Source organism: Capra hircus, chromosome 10 (assembly GCF_001704415.2).
Source record: "Capra hircus breed San Clemente chromosome 10, ASM170441v1, whole genome shotgun sequence".
Lineage (NCBI taxonomy): Eukaryota > Metazoa > Chordata > Mammalia > Artiodactyla > Bovidae > Capra > Capra hircus.
Genome location: NC_030817.1, coordinates 96,448,327 through 96,470,272, shown reverse-complemented (window position 1 = coordinate 96,470,272; position 21,946 = coordinate 96,448,327). Strand labels below are relative to the sequence as shown.

The window sequence follows — 21,946 nt, the reverse complement described above, 5'->3', positions numbered from 1 at the left end:
ATCTCATCTTCTGGCATCCCCTTCTCCTCCTGCCTTCAGTCTTTCCCAGCATCAGAGTCTTTTCTAATGAGTCAGTTATTTCCATCAGGTGTCCAAAGTATTGGAGCTTCAGTTTCAGCATCAGTCCTTCCAATGAATATTCAGGACTGATTTCCTTTAGGATTGATTAGTTTGATAGCCTTGCTGTCCAAGGGATGCTCAGGAATCTCCTCTAGCACCATAGTTCAAAAGCATCAATTCTTCGGCACTCAGCTTTCTTCACAGTCCAACTCTCACATCCACACATGACTACTGGAAAAACCATAGGTTTGACTAGACGGACTTTTGTCAGTTAAGTAATGTCTCTGCTTTTTAGTATGCTCTCAAGGTTGGTCATAGCTTTTCTTCCAAGGAGCAAGTGTCTTTTAATTTAGATCAGTATATATTTACAGTTCTATAGCTTGTCATAATTTAATTGGCAGCATTTTTCCTTTTCAGTGGTTCATAATAATGGTTTTAGTGATCAAATGTAAAGCTAGTGGAGGTGATGGGATTCCAGTTGAGCTATTCCCAAATCCTAAAAGAAGATGTTGTGAAAGTGCTGCACTCAATATGCCAGCAAATCTGGAAAACTCAGCAGTGGCCACAGGACTAGAAAAGGTCAGTTTTCATTCCAATCCCAAAGAAAGACAATACCAAAGAATGTTCAAACGACTGCACAGTTGCACTAGTCTTGCACACTAGCAAAGTAATGCTCAAAATTCTCCAAGCCAGGTTCAGCAGTACATGAACCATGAACTTACAGATATTCAACATGGATTTTAAAAAGGCAGAGGAACCAGAGATCAAATTGCCAATATCCGCTGGATCATCAAAAAAACAAGAGTTCCAGAAAAACATCTCTTTTTGATTTGTTGACTACGCCAAAGTTTTGACTGTGTGGATCACAACAAACTGGAAAATTCTGAAAGAGATGGGAATACCAGGCCACCTGACCTGTCTCCTGAGAAATATGTATGCAGGTCAAGAAGCAACAGTTAGAACAGGACGTGGAACAACAGACTGATTCCAAATCAGGAAAGGAGTATATTGTCACCCTGCTTATTTAATTTAAATGCAGAGTACATCATATGAAATGCCAGGCTGGGTGAAGCACAAGCTGGAATCAAGATTGCCAGGAGAAGTATCAGAAAGCTCAGATATGCAGATGACACCACCCTTATGGCAGAAAGTGAAGAAGAGCTAAAGAGCCTCTTGGTGAAAGTGAAAGAGGAGAGTGAAAGCATTGCCTTAAAACTCAACATTCAGAAAACTAAGATCATGGCATCCGGTCCCATCACTTCATGGCAAATAGATGAGGAAACAGTGGCAACAGTGACAGGCTTTATTTTCGGGGGCTCCAAGTCACTGCAGATGGTGATTGCAGCCATGAAATTAAAACACATATGCTCCTAGAAAGAAAAGCTATGACCAACCTAGATAGCATACTAAAAAGCAGAGACATTACGAACAAAGGTCCATCTAGTCAAAGCTATGGTTTTTCCAGTAGTCACGTATGGATATGAGAGTTGAACTCTAAAGGAAGCTGAGCGCCGAAGAATTGATGCTTTGAACTGTGGTGTTGCAGAAGACTTTTGAGAGTCCCTTGGACTGCAAGGAGATAAAACCAGTCAATCCTAAAGGAAATCAATCCTAAGTGTTCATTGGAAGGACTGATGCTGAAGCTGATACTCCAACACTTTGGCCACCTGATGCAAAGAACTGACGCATTGAAAAAGACCCTGATGCTGGGAAAGATTGAAGGAGGGAGTAGAAAGGGATGACAGAGGATGAGATGGTTGGATGGAATCACTGACGCGATGGGCCTTAGTTTGGGTGGACTCCAGGAGTTGGTGATGGACAGGGAAGCCTGGCATGCTGCGGTCCATGGGGTTGAAAGAGTCGGACATGACTGAGTGATTGAACTGAGCTGAGCTGTACTCAAATAATATGTCATTTCGTCATGATTGGCTTTTCTGTCCTAAGGAAAATCATTTCTTAACAGCACTATAGTTTTCAGAGTAGACTTGTAACTCTGCTCTGCCTCCTCTTCACCCCTTTTCAAAACTCCTGCTCTTTTTGCAGGAGGAGAAGAGGAAGGTGTTCTTTGTAAAACGGATTTTACAGAATATTTATGGAGTCCTTCACACTCTGCAGGATTATGTGGAAACGCTCTCCTTACCCCAGTCCTCAAGTAGCTCACACTTGTTTTAGGAGGACGTGTGATATCTGTGTGCCTCTGTCTTTTTCTCACAGGTACACAGGCAGCCATTAACATTGCAGTGTTACTCCTATGTTTTATTATTTTACAATTAAAATAATAATACTTACCTCCTTTAGAAACAAGTCAGATAACGCTGAAGGCTGTATGATTAAACATGAAAGCTCTTCTTCCCTCATCCCCCTCGGTGCACCAACTCACCCCTGCCGCACGGTGCTCCTAGAAGTCAGTCCTCGTAATAGTGCAGCTTGGGAGGCCTCTGGACTTTGTATGTATTTTCAAGGATATGCGTAGTTCTCTTGGTTCAGTGAATGATTATGTTTTTATTTCACATAATGTTCTATGCCTTGCTTTTGTCTTCATCTCCTGTAGATCCTTCCATATCAATATATATGTATCAGCTTCATTCTTAAGTGAAAAATTGTATATGCCATGTTTTACTTGACTACCCCTGTAGTAAGATATTAGTATAGGCAAATGAAAAGACGTTTGGTGCCAAGGACCTCATTTCTAGCATAAATTACAGCATAGTAGCTTTTATGTTTTGAAAGCAAGTGACAGTCCATAGAAAGGACTCTGTAATTTTACCTCCTTCCATTTCTTTGGTTTTACATGCTTGTTTCTACCTGGTTGACTTGTAACTGTTAAAAAGTGAAATGTGTTTGATTTAATCTTCATTTACTCTCCAATGATTATATAGGCTTTACTCAACCAAGATGCTGCTGTCTGTAGCACTGTATATAAATATCTAATAAGTGTGGTTTATTGATGGGGTAAACTGTTAGGTATAAAAAGAATGCCATGTTTTTTTTTAACTTTTTAATTTTAATATAATTGAGATAAATGATTTTGAAGGAAAAAAAGTGTCATATTGTCATCTAATTCCTATTAGATGCGCTTATTAGAGGCCAACAGTGGACATTATAATGCTGTATAAATAATAATAAAATAATACAGAGACCGCTTAAACTTTTATGTTACAGTAGTTTTAAGCAGAAGTCTCATGTTCTTCATTGACCCATAGAAAGAGTTATTGCTCAACAGTGTAGAAGATGGCATGCTTGTCTTCTCTTATCACTCACAAATATTCAGCACCTTTGAGTTACCTCTTAAATTACTTAAATACATACATGTCTGTTGCCTTTAAAAGTGTTCCTCTGAACTCTTTTTGGAAGCTTTTTTTCTTCTTTAGCAATATATACTGTGTTAAAAGTTTTCAAAACGAATGAACAAAAACTATAGAAGAAAGTAATTCTCCTTTCTTCCTCAGTCCCCCAGTCCCATTTCTTAGGTAACTACTATCTATTAAAAAATATTTGTAACACATTGTACACCTATTGGGATGGCTAAAGTCCAGAGCATCGATAACATCAAATTCTGGTAAGGATGTGGAGTGACAGGAATTCTCATTCATTTCCAGTGGGAATGCAAAATGGTAGTCACTGTGGACAACAGTTTGGCAATTTCTTTTTAAAAAAGTAATCATACTGTTATCATGCAGTCCAGCAACTGCGCTCCTTGGTGTTTGCCCAAAAGAGTTGAAAACTTGTGTCCATACAATGGCATGCGCATGGAGATTAAAGCAGCTCTTTTCACAGTTGCCAAAACTTGAAAGTGACCGAGATGTCCTTCAGTGGTGAATGGAAAAACAAGCTGTGTTATATTCAATCAGTGGAATTTTATTCAGTGCTAAAAACAAATTATCAAACTATGAAAAGACACTGGTGAACCTTAACATACATATTGCTAAGTATAGGAAACCAATCAGAGAAGGCTATGAACTGCGTGATTCCAAAGGGCTTTAGCTGTTCCAATAGGTGTGCAATGTGTTACAGATATTTTTTAATAGGTAGTAGTTACCTAAGGAATAGGGCTGGGGGGCTGAGGAAGAAAGAGTGCCATTCCAAAGGTATGGCATTATGGAAAAGGCAAAGCTATGCAAATACTGAAAGATAAGTGGTTGTCAGCGTTGGGGAAGGAGGGGAAGGGATGAATACATGGACCATAGCGGGCATTTGGGGTACTCTCTGGGACACAGCAGTGATGGCTGTGCATCATAGAATGTACACAGCAGAAGAGAGCTCTGAGAGCGACCATGACGTCGGGTGATCTTGTCTCAGTGCAGGTTCATTGCCTTTAACAAAGTTGCCACTCTCAGCAGGCAGTGTGTGTCAGAGGCCAGGGCTGCTTGTGTGGGGTAGTCTCTGCACCTTCCTCTTAATTTTGTTGTGAACCTAAAACAGCTCTTAAAAGATAAAGTCGTATTTTAAAAATTATTTATGTGCCTTTCCAGAATTTTTCTGGATATATCCAAGTGTGTGAATGTGTGTAACTTTTTTAGTGTACCTCAGTGGGACTACATGGTAGATACTGTTCTGCCCACTCATTTGTTCATTTAATAACTTACCTATATCCTGAGGAATCTGTATATTCCTCTCATTGTTGGATGTGTGATAATTAATATGGTAGATTCACCATTCTAATTTTATATTTTTGTTTGCTCTTACCAACAGTTTCACTGATCATTTTTGTACATGTATCTGGCTTTATTACTTTATTAACTGACAGGCTCGTTTTCTCTTGCCTGTAACTTTCAATTCAATTTTTATTTTCTTGTAGAACTATGAGAATAGTGTGTACAATGTAATCTCATTTGTGTACATTAGATATGCACACACATATAACAAGTATGTGGGTCAGTTTTCTGGAAGGATATATAAGATACAAGTAACTGTGATTATCTTGGGATAGAGGGACCTAATAACAGAAGCAGAGGGTGGTAGAGACTATTTTTATATATGTTTCTGTTTTTCTTATATGGTGAATTTTTTAAAAAAGTAAAAATGAAATTTAAAAGTTATGGTCTGTGTCCAGAAGAAGCAGTGTGGTTGGGTAGATAGGGCATTTTTTTTTTTAAAGCAAAAATATATCATTAATGTGGTATTTGCCACTTTTTAAATACTTAAAAAAAAATCATAAAAGACAGTGAAAACTTATTGAACTTTTAGGTGAACATCAAAGCAGTTTAGTAGATGAGTTGTATTATAAGCATATTGTTACCCTTTTATTTCCATAAAAATCTGTTTTTAGTAAGATTTATAAAACAAAGTACTGAAATATGTCATCCACATGAGTTAGGGCTAGGCTGAAAGCAGAGCTTATCCTCTTTCGCTTACTAAGTCTGCCAAAATTCTTCTCAATTCTTGGAACATGAATTTTTCTGTCACTGGACATGTTCACCTTCTAAATTTCCTCTCCTCATGTGCCATACCTCACTTTGGACATCCGGCGTGCTCAGTCCACGGGGGTTACAAAGAATCGGACACGACTTAGCAACTGAGCAACAGCAACCTGGGTAGTATTGGAGTAGCCTCCCAGTTGATAGTTCTCTTTCTCAAACTGTTCATCTCCTTGGATTTCTACATAACTTATGGTACCTCCTCACTGAGAATACGTCTTTAGGCATTTATTGTCTTTATAATGACTGAGATTATGGTTAGGAATTTAGCTCGTATTTTCTGTCTCTTCAGGATCTAAATTTGCTTTCATAAGGATGTTTTTAACTCTGAGAACGAATTTGCATACCTTCTTAGAATTTGTTGCTCACAACTCACACTGGTAGGCTGCTAATATTTCGACGCCTCTACGCTTGGCAGACATTTCAGTGCCACTGAGATCTACAGCCCTGTCAGTCTAGTGCTTGTTCTGAGATGCTTCAAAAGGCAATAGAACGGTGTGTAGGGGTGTGTGTAGGGGTGAAGCCACAAGAAAGCCTGAGCAAAACGGCGCTGGTGGGACTGCTACACACCTATCAGCGTTATAGGCCATGCTATCTCATGAGCATTTGCTTTACAAAGAAGAGAGGAATTTCTACTGCTAAAGAGAAGTTTTAATGAATCTCTTTCCTCTCAGTTCAGTTCAGTCGCTAAGTCCTGTCCAGTTCTTTGCAACCCCAGGGACTGCAGCGTGCCAGGCTTCCCCGTCCATCACCAACTCCCGGAGCCTACTCAAACTCACGTCCATCACATCAGTGATGCCATCCAACTACCACTGTCATCCCCATCTCCTCCTGCCTTCAATCTTTCCCATCATCGGGATCTTTTCCAGTGAGTCTGTTCTTGGCATCAGGTGGCCAAAGGGTTGGAGTTTCAGTTTCAGCATCAGTCCTTCCAATGAATATTCAGGAACTGATTTTCTTTAGGATTGATTGGTTTGATCTCCTTTCAGTCCAAGGGACCCCCAAGAGTCTTCTCCAACACCACAGTTCAAAAGCATCAGTTCTTTGGTGCTCAGCTTTCTTTAGAGTCCAACTCTCACATCCATCCATGACTACAGGAAAAACCATAGCTTTGACTAGACAGACTTTTGTTGGTAGAGTAATGTCTCTGCTTTTTAATATGCTGTCTAGGTCATAGCTTTACTTCCAAGGAGCAAGTGTCTTTTAATTTCATGGCTGCACTCACTATCTGCAGTGATTTTGGAGCCCAAGAAAATAAAAGTCTGTCACTGTTTGTTTTTTCCCCATCTATTTTCCATGAAGTGATGAGACCAGATGCCATGATCTTCATTTTTTGAATGTTGAGTTTTAAGCCAGCTTTTTCATTCTTCTCTTTCACTTTCATTAAGAAGCTTTTTAGTTCCTCTTCACTTTCTGCCATAAGGGTGGTGTCATCTGCATATCTGAGGTTATTGATACTTCTCCCTGCCATGACTTTTCTTTCTGAACACTTTTTACACATACAGTTCTTAATAGCTATTATAAGGTAATTTTATCACCTGGTTACCTTCTTGACCTTTAACTAGATTTTCATAGATTAAGACTAAAGAATAACTTGCTGTACTTATTATGAATAAATTATTTCATTTATTATTGTTAACAGAAGAAAACAAAGTATTGGACTTGGATCAATCAGATTTAGATTTGAGTCATTAATTTGCTATGTGTTAGCTTATGTATCTTGAGTAAGCTGGTTTATTCTCTCAGTGTAACAGGTTAATGTGAGAATTAAATCAGATGCTATAAATCCAGCAGCATCAAAACAGAGTTTTAATAAATTTTATCTAGTAACGGAAAGGATATTAGTCAAAGTGATGATATTTAGTACTATTTTTTAAAGCTTCTGTAGTTTCTGGTTTTATTTTGTTTGTTAAGGAAGAATAATTTCTAGAATTTTTCAGAATTGGAGTATGAAGTGTCCAAGTTTCCAAAATGAAACATTAGTAAATAATGATAAGATATTTTAAAAATCATGAATATATTTGCATGAAATCCTAAAAGAATGAAAATTGAATAGCTTAATTCTGTATTTAACTTTTTAAAAGCTTTTGTTTAAAAAAAAAAAAACCTGTAAGGTACTGTGCTACAGTACCTTTCATGAATTTGTTTAATCCTTATGACAACTCTGTGAGGTACCTAAGTAGTTCTGCCTCTGTTTCACAGATAACAATCAGAGAGGTCAGGTAACTACTGAAGGGAGTACAGCTAATAAGCTGTAGAGTCAGCATTTACACCCATCTAATTCCACAGTCTCCATTCTTCATGCTGCCACATCATTTTAAAAATGCGTATTACAGCACAGTATACTGCTCTTTGACACCCACTTCAGCTCTGAATTGGTGATTTTTGAGTCAGTAAATTCCTTTTGATAAAACACCTGGGTTATAGTTTTTCTCCCCAATGGAAAATGATATTTTTGTCATTGTAATGTTTTTGATCATGAAAAATCTGAGTAATTAGTATGTAGAGAGAGCTTTGGGGTAAAAGTATTATTAAAAGTGAAAGTCGCTCAGTCTTTCCAACTCTTTGTGACCCCATGGACTGTATATTCTCCTAGGCAGAATACTGAAGTGGGTAGCCTGTTGCTTCTCCAAGGGATCTTCCCAACCCAGAGATCAAACCCAGGTCTCCTGCATTGCAGGAGAATTCTTTACCAGTTAAACTACAAGGGAAGCCCAAGAATACTGGAGTGGGTAGCTTATCCCTTCTCCAGCAGATTTTCCTGACCCAGGAATCGAACCAGGGTCTCCTGCGTTGCAGGTGGATTCTTTATCAACTGAGCCCAAAAGTATTATTAAAGTACCTATAATATAAAGAAAGCACCACTTCCTATAATATAACAAAAGCGCCACTTCCCAGGTGGCGCTATGCTATGCTAGAATGAAAAGTAAGTGAAGTCGCCCAGTCATGTCAGACTCTTTGTGACCCCGTGGACCTACCAGGCTCCTCCATCCGTGGGATTTTCCAGGCAGGAGTACTGGAGTGGGTTGCCATTTCCTTCTCCAGGGGATCTTCCCGACCCAGGGATCGAACCTGGGTCTTCCGCATTGGAGGCAGACGCTTTAACCTCTGAGCCACCAGGGAAGCAAAACCCGGGTCTTTTGCATAGCAAGCAGATTCTTTACCATCTGAGCCACCAGGAGCTCAAAAAGGCCTTGTTGCCTCCCATCGGGAATCAAATCCCAGTCTCCCATATGACAGGCGGAAATGCTCTGCACTCTACTGACAAGGATGCTAAGTCATTTCAGTCTTGTCCAACTCTGTGCACCCCTTTGGACTGTAGCGCGCCAGGCTCCTCTGTCCCTGGGCTTCTCCAGGCAAGGATACTGGAGTGGGTTATCATGCCCTCCTCCAGGGGATCTTCCCAATACGGGGACCCACCCTGCGTCACTTGCATCTCCTGCGTCGGCAGGCAGGCTCTTCATCACTGACGCCAGAGAGCCTGCCTGCCAGTGCAGGGGCGGGAGGGGCAGCAGTTTGACGCCTGGATCTGGAAGGCCCCCTGGAGAAAGAAATGGCACTCCACTCCAGCGTTCTTGCCTGGGAAATTCCATGGACAGAGGAGCCTGGCGCGCTGCAGTCCATGAGGTTGCAAAGAGTCAGACATGGCTGAGCAAATGAGCACAATATGAAAAAAATAATTACTGCATTTTAAATCCAGAGCTAGCAGTAAAGCCACATAGCCTTATTAAGTACCTTGAGCATAAAACAGCTTAATAATTATTGATGAAGAATCTGGATAAAAGGCCCTAATAGGTCATTGTTTTAGCTTTAATTTTGATACTATAATCATGGTAGCTAATGTTTATAGATTATTCATTTTGGGGGTGCTTCCAAGGTGGTTGACCTCACTTAATCTTCTCAACCCTCTAGGAAGGAGATATTATTATTATCATCCCTGTTTTACAGCTCATTAAACTAAGATTTAAAGAGGTTTGTATAATTACCTAAGGCTTCACAGCAGTGACATAAGTGTATTATGAACTCTCACTCCAAATTATTTTCATTTTACAGCTCATAAAACAAGACACAGCAGTATTTGAAAGAAAAATTACTGGAATCACGAAACATAGTTTTCCTTATGGATGTGTATTATATTTTCCTTTAGGTTCACAATATTCTTGCAGAAATGGTGATGGGGGGAATGGTATTGGAGACCAACATGAATGAGATTGTTACACAAATTGATGCACAAAATAAACTGGAGAAGTCTGAGGTAAGAATGGAAAGTGCTCTAGTTAATGAAGGGAGAAAGCATGATCATAAATTATGCATGGTTTGCGGCTTTCACCGTCTGTCCTTCAGTATCACCCTTTAGTACAGCTGGTAGGCTTATTCGGTTTTGAAAATAAATGGAATATACACATTTTAGTATGTTAAATGTTCTGTGACCACTATCCACCAAATAGTTTTGTGTATTCTTTTAGCCGCAGTCATAATTGCTTTGAGTAATAAATAAAATTCCCAATTCTTATTGCTTAAAAAAGAAGTTATTTACTTGAATAGTGGAATCAGTATTTGTTACATTATTAGTCATTAATTATCCAAGAAATCTTAAGAACTGGTTTTCAAAGATACATGAATTTAATGTTTTATAAAACTATTTCTGAAAAAGGAAGGGAGAGAAAATGGAACTCTCATAAGGAAGTAATATCAATAATAGGTGCTTAGTAGGCCTGAATGCACATTGGAAAAAAAGACATTCAGCACTCTAATCTTTTATTTCTGGATCCTTGTCAAAGGTCACGGACACGTTAGCTAAATCATATATACTTCATACAGTGGCCCATGTGTTCATGGCTTTTGTAGGATTCTAGAAGAGCAAGATTTGGTGATAAACAGCTGACTTTGTGCAGTTAGGCTGAGTGAATGAGGACCAACCAGCACTTTAGCCTTGTGTAAAACTCTACTTTATAATTGCATGCTTCTTCCCTCAATAACAAGGCTGAATATCAATAACAAAGCTGAATATAACAGGTGCTGAAGCTGAACCACTCATGTGGGCATTATTTTAGTGGTTTCTTATTGCTGTAGAAGAAATTTAGAAAGATGAATAGTCTTGATACCTCATTTAACACTATACATGTTTGAGGATACCCTTAAACATGAGGATATTTATAGTCATAACTCAGAGTAGGAAACTAATTTTATTTATAATTATTAGTACAGGTGTTCGGATAATCTAAAGTAAATATTACTATAAAAGCAGAGAGATATTAAAAATATGCTAGTATTGATTTACAACAGGTGAGTTGTGAAGAATTTTTATCTTGTTGGCTCTTTCAAGGATCAGCATAACAAAATGCTGTGCTCATTGTAATTAAATGAAATACAAGATGGTGGATAAATCTGAAATCTGAGGGTTAGAAACAGTTGAAGTTTTGTATAAAAGCCTTTTCCAGTGTTCTATTTTAAATTAAAATAAGGCCTACATTCCTCCTTACCTCAGTCTGTTATCCTTCTTGGTTTCCCAAAGGAAGGGCTTGAAATGGGGAAGAACTTAAAATTATGACTCTTTTAAGTAATTGTATAAGTTTAAGTTTTTTAAATACTGGTTTTTGAAAAGGAAAAACAAACTAGATTAATAGAGAAAATTTCATTTTAGGACAAGGAAAAGGGCTCAGAATATTTAGAATATTTATTTAGAGTTGGCTTGCAATGAATTTTTCAATATGGCAAAAGATTTACTATAAGCTCTAAGCTATAGTTTTTAAGGGCTTAAAATGATAATTTATGTAATCTGTTAAACTTTGCTTTGCAAAACTGTATGGATATAGATTTTAAATGCTAAGACACAGACAGTGATACAGTCCCTTAATAATTAGTCCAAAATGAGTGGATATGTGGTAATTGATAAATTCTGTATAATCATCTGTAAAAACATATCAACCTCTTGTCTGGAATTTTCACCTTTCCGGGTATTTAATTCCTTTCCTTTGGTGGTGCCCTTCACCCCTCTTCCTCCTTAGTTTGCTATCTGTAATATTGATAGAAGTCGTGGGAGACCTATTATTATTCCATAATGGATATTTGCTTTTTGATTGTCCAATAAAACTTTGTTAATAAGCCAATTTTTCTTATCTATAAAGAGCAGTAAAATACAGAATTGATGTTTTCAGTGGAAATAGTTATAAGAATATTACAACTTTTAAAATGTCCTTTCACCGAAACAGTGCTATTTAAACTGGTTTTGGATCCTAGGGAATGAATACTTCCGTTTTTCACCCACTGATCATTTTTTAACATGTTTAATCAATTGTTGTCTGTTGCCAAATTAGTTTTCTTTTTCTTCTTTACAGAGAAATATGTTTTAAATCTTATGGGATAAACTAACGTTATGTGTTTATCAGGCATTTCCCTATATGTGATGTCTGCTAATATTTTACTCACAAGATAGAATTCTGAGTCATAGTGAAGCCATAATTTAGTTCTGATCACATTTTAAGAAATTGTGTTGAAGCAACATTGACTCTGTAATTTTCCAGTAATTATCATATATGTTAAATGTGTTTGGAAGGCTGCCAGCTTTATTCCAGACACAGGGAAATGTTAAAGATTTTCATAAGGGTTTCATTTCCATATTATTTAAGTTGGTTATATCTACCTAATATATGACTGCAGAATAATCCAAAATTATTTGTGAGCAAACTGTAAGCTTTTATTAATCTTACTCTTACAAAATTTTAGTTAAAATGTATTATGTAAGCAAAAATTTCCAAAGAAAATCTTAAAGTTCAGAAAACCATGATTGATGAAAAGACTTATTTATCATATTCTTAAAATTAAGTATTGTTTAGAATGTCATGTCTTTTAAAAAGCCTGGATGTAGTTACGGTACAGCTTTTAAAATATAACATGGGTGTTTCAAGGTCCCTTTAACTTTGTCAGAAATAAAAAGTTTTCATTATTTTAAAAGTAGTGTATTTCCAGTAACAGTCAAAAGTGAGCCAGTTTAATTCCCATTACCTAGACAAGTAGATGCAAAGATGACTCAGATCTTTTAAAAGATGAGAATCAAAGATAATGCTCTGAATAGATTTTCCTCTATCCTGCTTTAATAGATAAGTGGTTTACTATAAGGTTGGGATCTTGGGAAAGGAGGGTTTAAGCTGGGAGGTTGTTGGGACTTGGGAAGAGGCACTCAGGATCTGCCTAGGTGTGGAGGTGGAGGGGTGGGGCTGGGGAAGATATGTATTTCATGTGATTTTCAAGATGAATAAAGTGGGTCTGAATTTAGTCACTACTTTTTAAAAGTCAGTCCTCTTTTTTCCGAACATCCTGATCTTTCTAGCTCTTTCCATTCTTCTCTCTTACAGACCTTTATCTTTCAATCTCCCAGACAGGACAGGTAGACAAGGTATTGCTGACTTTGAGAAAAATGTACTTTAACAAAGGGAAAGCAAAATGATGTCAAAGGCAATTAATTATTTAGGCCAGACTCAAAAATTCTTTGTGTTAATGAGCCCATATAGTCCCTGTAGCTATTTTCCATTCTCGTTTCTCCCTGTAGTTGCTCATCTTTTATTGGACTTAGTGTATTTTATTAGTATATCATTGATGTCATCTTTGTTCTGTTTTGTCTGCCTGCATTGTGAAGGAAAGTTTAAATTTTTTGTTCTTTTTTCAAAAACATTGTCATTTAACTGACTAATTACATTTCTAGAAATGACAATTTACTTTGTGCATATAAATTAGTTTATTTTGAGCACCATATGGCAGAACCGATCTTAATTTAACTCTCACGGATACTTTTCCCTCATCTTTCTAAATTAGGATTCTATTAATAACATAAAATTGCCTGCTGGGTTTTAGAAGCTCTGAATTTAAAAACCAAAAGCTGAACCTTTAGAGATTTGGATACAAAGTGGGAACCCACAAAGGCTTAGAATAGTGACTGTTAAATAGTCCCTTTCCTCCCACTTAATGGTTTTCAGTTCCAAAGTCTTAACAGAATTGCTTTTACAGTTTTGACTGACAGATGAATATTGAAAGTGGCCGGCAAAATAAGATCAGAAATTTTCTAAAATTGAATTAAATGCTCTAAAACATGGAATTAAATATATTGACCAAACTAAATTGGATTTCTACTATAGCAAGCTTCTGATATCTAAATATACCATAATATGACTCAATAAGATATTGTAAACCTTGAAAATTTTTGCAAAGCATATTGGCAAAAATTGAAAATGTTTTAAATAGACTCATAGCCCTACAAAACTAAATTTTCTCTGCTATTTCCTGTGAATTTTTCACACCACAAGTTACCTGTGTGAATTACTATTAATAATTTCCATGTAGAGATGATAATGAACAACTTTTTGTACAGAGCCATTTCAGGAAAAATGAAAATGTTTACATACCTCCATTTAAATTTTCAAATGAAAATACTTTCTTGAGTCTCATGCAGGGAAAAATATATAAACTTAGGTTAGGTTAGCCACTTTAGTAATTAGAAAAATGCCACTGAGAATTTGGCACCATTTTTTAGACACTAGATTATTAGTTTCTGGATATGTTTAGAAAGCAGCACCTTACAGGTGGTTTTATAATTTCTTATCCTGAGTTTGTGGGCCTTGTATCATGAAGCTGGGGACACACTTTTGAACCCCAGATCTGTATTACTGTATCCCAGGAACAGAAAATATATAATCGGTCTCATTTATTCCATTGATCTCAAATCACTGCCAGTTTCTACATTCCAGTCTTTAATTTGTGTTAAATTGTTTTTTCTAGCATCAGTAATTTGGGTCTTTTAACATCTATCACTAAAACTACTGATTTGCCTTTTTTTTTTAATAAAGTATCTATTTTCAAAGAATAGAGAACAAGAAAAGTGGCCCTCAGATATAGATGTTGGAAAGTCAGCTTGTGAGTTGGTTCTGCCCCTCTGCCTTGACATGCCCAGTTACTCTCCTCTTCAGAATTATGGTGAAGACCCTGGAGGTCACATGTAATGGTCAAAACTATTTATATTAAATCCATAAATGATATCAGCCTGCTATATTTATTTCACACAGGTAAATCCTATGCTAGAGATTAAAACTAGAATTTAAGATTACATAAAATTACTAGACCTGAAAGGTTTACAATTTTTAAATATTCTCATTTTGATAAAAATTTTCATAAAGTGCCATTGTTCTTGTTCACTAGAGGACACTGTCAGCAGCATTTCTAATCTGTTTATAATTGCAGTTTTAAAACACTGCCTTTAAAGCAAAGAGCGAGCCTGTCCCCAGTTTAAAAGTTATTCTGCCTTAAAATCAGAAATTAAAATATTGACATTTTCCATTCTGCTCAAAACATGCTTTCAAAATCTGCTATTATTTTGTTAATGATTTTGAGTCTGAAACCATTTAATACTGTGTTTATTAATGTTGGTGTTCTTTCACTTTGCTGTTAGGTCAAAATTATGAATTGTGCATATAGCAACTTCCAGCAGGATGGGCGGGTAAAGGTTTTAGTATGTAAATATCATTCCACTACCATCTTATTATGGTCTATTTCAAGCTTGAAAAAATATTTTAAGATGGTAGAATATTTAATGTGTTAGATGAAGGAAACATCTAGGTTATTTCCTTTTCCCTTGGAGGAAGCTAATTGCTTATTGCATGAGGAAAAGGGAGCCTTCAGAGTCTTTGAATGAAGTATACTTTATGATGCTGCTTTTTTCAGTTTTGCTTGCACACATTTTGTTTATTTTTGGGTCTGGCAATTAAAAAAAAATCAAAAACGAATCATATCCATCCATTACTATCTTTGTGATTCAAGTGCTTGAAATTTCTGAGAGTATGTCTGTATAAGTCTTCTATCTGTTTGGCCTCATTTTGGTATACTTGCAGACTTCATTTTGTTTTCTTTCTCTTAATTCTGTTAATTTATTTAATCTCATGGGAGAGAAAACATGACCATTCTTTTATATACTGTACTTCATTCTTCCATCCGATTCACACCCTTAACTGCTTTGGATTCATGTATTTGTTTTTGTTAGTGAAGTTGCTGCAGTTTACCTGCCATGGTGGTGCTCGAGTATAACAGCTTAGATGGAAACAAGTTATTTCTCCAGTAGGGTTTCATTCTTTTTATTTCTGCTTTATGTCAACTGTGTAATCTTAAATCTATAAGAACTGTGTTGTACTGTCAGAAGCATCTTATTTTGACATTTTTAACTGTACATACTACTAACAAGACAGGTAAACTTAATTTCTGTAAATTTCAGTGTTAAAAAATTGTGTCAGTAAATGTTATCTTGTTTTGAGTATATCTAAAAAAGCTCAACTCAGATGAAAATTCCTTTATACCTTTTTGTTGGCAAACTTAATGGCAAATTACCTCTTTTACATTTTATTCTTTAATAAAAATGTTTCAGACTTCACGTTCATGGAAGTCTGAAACTGAAATGAGTTTATAGCAGTTCTGTTGTTAACTATCTGAGTGACATGCAGTCTGTTATTTTTTAAAGTCTGAATTTTTGTACATTAACATTAACAGCTCATTTAAGCGTCTACTTACTGACCAACAGTCCTTCTCATGGTTTTCTTTCCATTTTATATTCTACAGAATCTGACTTCTTAAAATGTTAGTTTAATTAAAACTTAATTGAAGTCCACATTCCAATTTTTAACTTTTCTATCATTTAAATTTGTGACATACTACACAGAAGTATTGAACATGCTTGAGAAATAATTTGCTTCTCTAAATTCATTTGCGTGTTCTGAGTAGTTACCACCCTTTGCATGTCTATGGCTCGCTGCTTATGTTTAGAGGAATTGTAGTTTGTTGACTTAGAAACTTTTTGGTTTTACATAATATGAATTTGGCACATATATGCTATTTAAATCAATTGCTATATTGACTTTATGTATTCTTATTAGCAGCCAACAGTCAACACCGTCTGTGGTCACAAAGAAACGACTTAATCTAATGAAATTTAACAGGATGCAATTTTATTCTCTAGTTTAGCTGCTTATGGTACAGGGTATTATGGGGAAAGAAAGCTTCTTGACAATGACATTTAATACTACAAAAATGTATTTTTCCTGCTTATAAATGTTAAGCATAGCATCTAGTAAAACAGATGGACACATACACACACGTGCACCCCTACCTTTTCTCTCTCTTTTTCTCAATAATAAAAATCCTCTAATAATCCATGCCTGTTAAAATGTTTAGAGTTAAATACTTTGTCAGTGCTTTGCTATAGCCTACTCATAACTGGCACCTGGTATATAAATTCCAGAGTAGAAATAGGAGCAAGTTGTGTATTTAATTAGAAAAATTATAAAATCTTTTTACCTGGAAAAATGATAACTATTTCCAGGTTGTCTGTAATTTTGTTAAATAATTTTTGTTCCCTCAGAAAACAACATACTTTCTAGTAAAAGGAAGAAAGCCTACAACATGGTAAAGCTCTTTGAATTGGAGTCTTCTCTGATTCTAAACCATGCTAAATTTTGGTAGCTAAACACTGAACTTGAAAATATCCAGTTGGCACGTGTGCTAAGTCGCTTCAGTCGTGTCCGACTCTGCGACTCCGTGGCCTGCAGCCCGCCAGGCTCCTGTGTCCATGGGGCTCTCCAGGCAAGAATACCGGAGTGGGTTGCCGTGCCCTCCTCCAGGGGATCTGCCCAGCCCAGGGATCAAACCCAGGTCTCTTGTATTGGCAGACGGGTTCTTTACCACTAACACCACCTGGGAAGCCCAAATAATACTCATCTGTATCTCCAACATCTTTTGGGGGGCAGTTGGAGAGAAGTGGGGTATAACAAAAACTGCATTATTTCAGGTAGGTATAAATGTAGAGGTCAATCAAATTTTTAGTTATACATCAAAAACAACTAACCTCCATTAAATTATAAAAATTGAATTCTCCGGCCCTATTTAGTTTTTAATTGGGTATGGAGTTTTTCATCCATATCACCCTTATCATTGCCTGTGTGGACCATATATATTATTAATACTATTTTGCTGATTTTTCTATTATTTCCAATTCTGACTTGATAATCCATGGCTTTTATTTCATTGCTTAACAATGTTTGTATCCTTTATTCAGCTAATAGTTTACACTGGCCTATTTTGTATCAGTCAAGATTTTTCTCAGGTAACAGCTTTATTATTATTATTTTTTAATTAACAAAAGAGGTAGGATTACAGAAGAGAAAAAACAAACTAAATTACAAAAAGGGACATTAAAACTCATCTTTCTAATAACGTGGACACTGTCTCATATGTGAAATCTAAGCAAAGTGGAAGATTTGTTTTTGTTACTTAATTGCTTTTGTGCAAGATAATGTATGATACTGAATTCCCATATGTTTGTTGATTTTTTTATATAATGAATAAAAATTGATGAAATCTAATTAATATATAAATTAAACCTTAAAAACATAATGACGATTGATGTAGTTTTTTGAGAAAAGTGATGTAAATGCATTTTTCCTTATAATTTTAAGCATGTTTTCTCTCAAAATTTCTCTCAAATTTTTTCACAAATTATAAATTGTCCTTCTAAGATGAAAGCCAGATATTGTACACTAATGGCATAAGAAATTGTTAAATTCATGTATTCATATATATCCTACCTTTTGCATTTATGCTATTTCTTTCTCTAAATTTGTATATTATAAACTGAACGTATGTTGAATCTACTTTATATGACAAAATATTTTTAATCATTATATTTTTACTAATGCATTGAAGGGTTGGATTGATCCTCTTCTTACAGTTTCAGTTTTTGACAGAACCATTCTCTTTGGATTGAGGCTTCACTTTAAAAGCCTGATTTTGTTTTTTAATGTTCTGGAGCTTTCCTAGAAAAGTTTAGAAGAACCTCTACAGTTGTAAAAAATTATTTTAAAAAGCTTTATTGTATTGAAATGTTTTAAGGGTTTAGCCCTAAGAAACTAAACATGATTTATTACTTTCAATTTTTATTTCACAGCATGTACTAATAATAAATGACAGTTTAAAAACAAAAACCCAAAATCATCTATCACAGTTGTTGCAAGAGGTGTCTAATAAGGAAAGTAATGTAAAATATGCTTCATGTTTCTATCATAAGTCAGTTAAATCAAGATAAAGGTGAAGATCTAGCTATGCAATTTGAATATTTTGTGTGATGTTTCCATAGTACAAGTTAATTTGTATTTAAATCTTTACATTGTTATCATTGCATGTATTCACTGTATTTTTTAATGTGTTGACTGTTTTCTCTTTATAGATTAGTATTTCAAAGTAACCATTCCATACCAATTCAAACTACCATCTGGTCTCTAAGCTTGTTATATGAAAATCTTTTGCCATTGTCCTCCAGTTGTAGTGTTTTTTGATGAGCTACACCTGAGTTGTTCATTTTCTTTTTCTTCTATTTGCTTCTGTATACAGGCTGGCTTAGCAGGAGCTCCAGCCCGTGCTGTATCAGCTGTAAAGAATATGAACCTTCCTGAGATCCCAAGAAATATTAACATTGGTGACATCAGTATAAAAGTGCCAAACCTGCCCTCTTTTAAATAAAAAACTAAAAAGGCCACTCCCAGGTAAAATCCAGGGGGAAAGTCATCTAAGTTTACCATGCAGTTGTTTACCAAAAATAAAGGAGGAGAGTCTTAACTTTTACTCTTGGATTTAAGTCAAGGTACTGTATAGACGTTATGTAAGATCAGTATGGAAGTTCGATGTTGCTTTTCTTGCTCAGTGGTTTCCAAGAAATTAAGCAGTTCCAGTGTGATTTTTTCTTTATTTTCTAGACTGCGTTCCTGTGGCCACGTAAGGCTTGCCTGTATGTATTGACTATTACAGTATTTTGAAAAGTGTTCAGGACATTTCTTTAAATTGTGTACAACCCAAAACGTTGGTGTTTTGTATGGATCACAAGTGCAGCATTCCTTACTAATTTCTGTTATTTGTCACAATTGTTATTTAAAGAACGAAGTATGTATTGCATGAAAACATTATGACCTATTTCTCTTAGTTTAAATAAACTTCAAGGTAACCGGACTTATAAAGCACTGTTCTGTTTGCCTGGTATCTACTTTAGCAATAATTTTTTTTACGACCCTCTGACTCAACAAAATAAATAAAAGTATATTTTATCACTGTTAAGCAGCTGTTAATGTTGATTTATTTAATTTATGTTTTTAACATTCAGAAGCTCATTATTGTAAAATTAAATTATTTTACAAGTCAAGACCAGTGTATCACATAATTTGCCCATATATTCATATTTAGTCTTATCTTGTGATCCTTCAGTGAGGTTCCTCTTCCTGTTAGACTCAGGTTTTCCCTGTAGTTCCAGTCCTTTCTCCCCAAATGTTCTTTTTTGAAACATTTCCTTAGATCTGTGGCATGTGTGAATTTTACTCCAAGGTCTGGGGTATAAGAAAAGTCACTATTTTTTTTTTTAATAAAATTAATCTGACTCTAAGCCCCATCCAGGAAATCCAGTCTGTGATTATTGGGATTTCCGTCAGTTCAGAGGTGTATCAAAGTCCTTGAAGAAAGTTATGCAAAGCAGAACGTGCAGGGAAGTCCCTGCTCTTCAGTCATGTGACAAATGTTTCAGTCATTTGACAAATGTGCCAGGTTAGTCCCTGTCCTGATGGGGTACAGTACCACACGAGACCAGGTTAGTCCCTGTCCTGATGGGGTACAGCACCACACGAGACCAGGTTAGTCCCTGTCCTGGTGGGGTACAGCACCACACGAGACCAGGTTAGTCCCTGTCCTGGTGGGGTACAGCACCACACGAGACCAGGTCAGTCCCTGTCCTAGTGGGGCACAGCACCACACAAGACCAGGTCGGTCCCTGTCCTAGTGGGGCACAGCACCACACGAGAGTGCCTGGCAATGTGTATGTTTTCTCTTTCTCATTTTTCTGGGGGAGAGGTGTGAATTATGGAAAATTTTAAGTTTTTGTTTGGTTAGAATGTACCAAAATTAGGGAAACTTCCAGGCCGGATTATGCTTTAACCTAAATAGTGGAAAGGGTTTTATCTCTCACTGTATTCTAGTATGAGAAAGAAACCCAGTCATGTGCAAATGACAAAAATAAGCAAGTCATAGAAAACGAAATCTCAGTGATCACTTAGTATGTAAAGATGCTTAATCTCATTAGTAACCTAGGAATGCAAGTTTAAAGAACAATTAGATTTTACTTTCACCTGTCATGAGTTTTCCTGGTGGCTCAAACAGTGAAGAATCTGCCTGTGATTTAGGAGGCCTGAGTTTGATCCCTAGATCGGGAAGATCCCCTGGAGAAGGGAATGGCAACCCACTCCAGTACTCTTGCCTGGAGAATTCCATGAACAGAGGAGCCTGGCGGCTACAGTCCATGGGGTCGCAAAGAGTTGGACATTGCTGGGAGAAATATCAATAACCTCAGATATGCAGATGACACCACCCTTATGGCAGAAAGTGAAGAGGAACTAAAAAGCCTCTTGATGAAAGTGAAAGAGGAGAGTGAAAAAGTTGGCTTAAAGCTCAACATTCAGAAAACGAAGATCATGGCATCTGGTCCCATCACTTCATGGGAAATAGATGGGGAAACAGTAGAAACAGTGTCAGACTTTATGTTTTTGGGCTCCAAAATCACTGCAGATGGTGACTGCAGCCATGAAATTAAAAGACACTTATTCCTTGGAAGAAGAGTTACGACCAACCTAGATAGCATGTTGAAAAGCAGAGACATTACTTTGCCAACAAAAGTCCGTATAGTCAAGGCTATGGTTTTTCCAGTGGTCATGTATGGATGTGAGAGTTGGACTGTGAAGAAGGCTGAGCGCCGAAAAATTGATGTGTTTGAACTGTGGTGTTGGAGAAGACTCTTGAGAGTCCCTTGGACTGCAAGGAGATCCAACCAGTCCATTCTGAAGGAGATCAACCCTGGGATTTCTTTGGAAGGAATGATGCTAAAGCTGAAACTCCAGTACTTTGGCCACCTCATGTGAAGAGCTGACTCATTGGAAAAGACTCTGATGCTGGGAGGGATTGGGGCAGGAGGAGAAGGGGACTACCGAGGATGAGATGGCTGGATGGCATCACTGACTCAATGGACGTGAGTCTGAGTGAACTCTGGGGGTTGGTGATGGACAGGGAGGCCTGGCGTGCTGCGATTCATGGGGTCGCAAAGAGTCGGACACGACTGAGCGACTGAACTGAACTGAACTGAGCGACTAACGCTTTCACTTTCACTTCTTCTGTCATACTAGCAAAAATTAGGAGAGGTGACAATATCCAGTGCTGGAGAGAATGTGAGGAATGAAAACTGTCATATATTGCTGGTGGGAATGTAATTTACGGTAACTTAAAAAAAAATATGCCAAGTTCTGTGAAAATTTTTAAAACTTAAAAATACACATATCCTATATACCCTGTGCCTCACTTTGCAGATTTTCAAAGTGGAGCAGTTGGAGCACTGCTGAATATCTTTATATAGA

General features: G+C 36.6%; 1 protein-coding gene and 1 non-coding gene across 3 annotated transcripts in view; one reads left to right on the top strand and one right to left on the bottom strand.

Moving 5' to 3' along the window:
* Positions 1–19,613, top strand: part of AP3S1 (adaptor related protein complex 3 sigma 1 subunit) — a 72,177-nt gene extending 52,564 nt beyond the window's left edge. The window contains exons 5-6 of one of the 2 annotated variants that reach the window (XM_018053721.1): positions 9,625–9,732; positions 18,897–19,613. In XM_018053721.1, the coding sequence (XP_017909210.1) occupies positions 9,625–9,732; positions 18,897–19,025 (237 nt within the window). In that variant the 3' untranslated portion in view covers positions 19,026–19,613. Of the gene's footprint in view, positions 1–9,624; positions 9,733–12,832; positions 13,105–18,896 lie in introns of those variants that run through there. The other variant, XM_018053722.1, reaches the window with a different exon arrangement.
* TRNAW-CCA lies at positions 8,529–8,600 on the bottom strand. Its single transcript has one exon. It is a non-coding gene; the product is annotated as a tRNA-Trp (tRNA).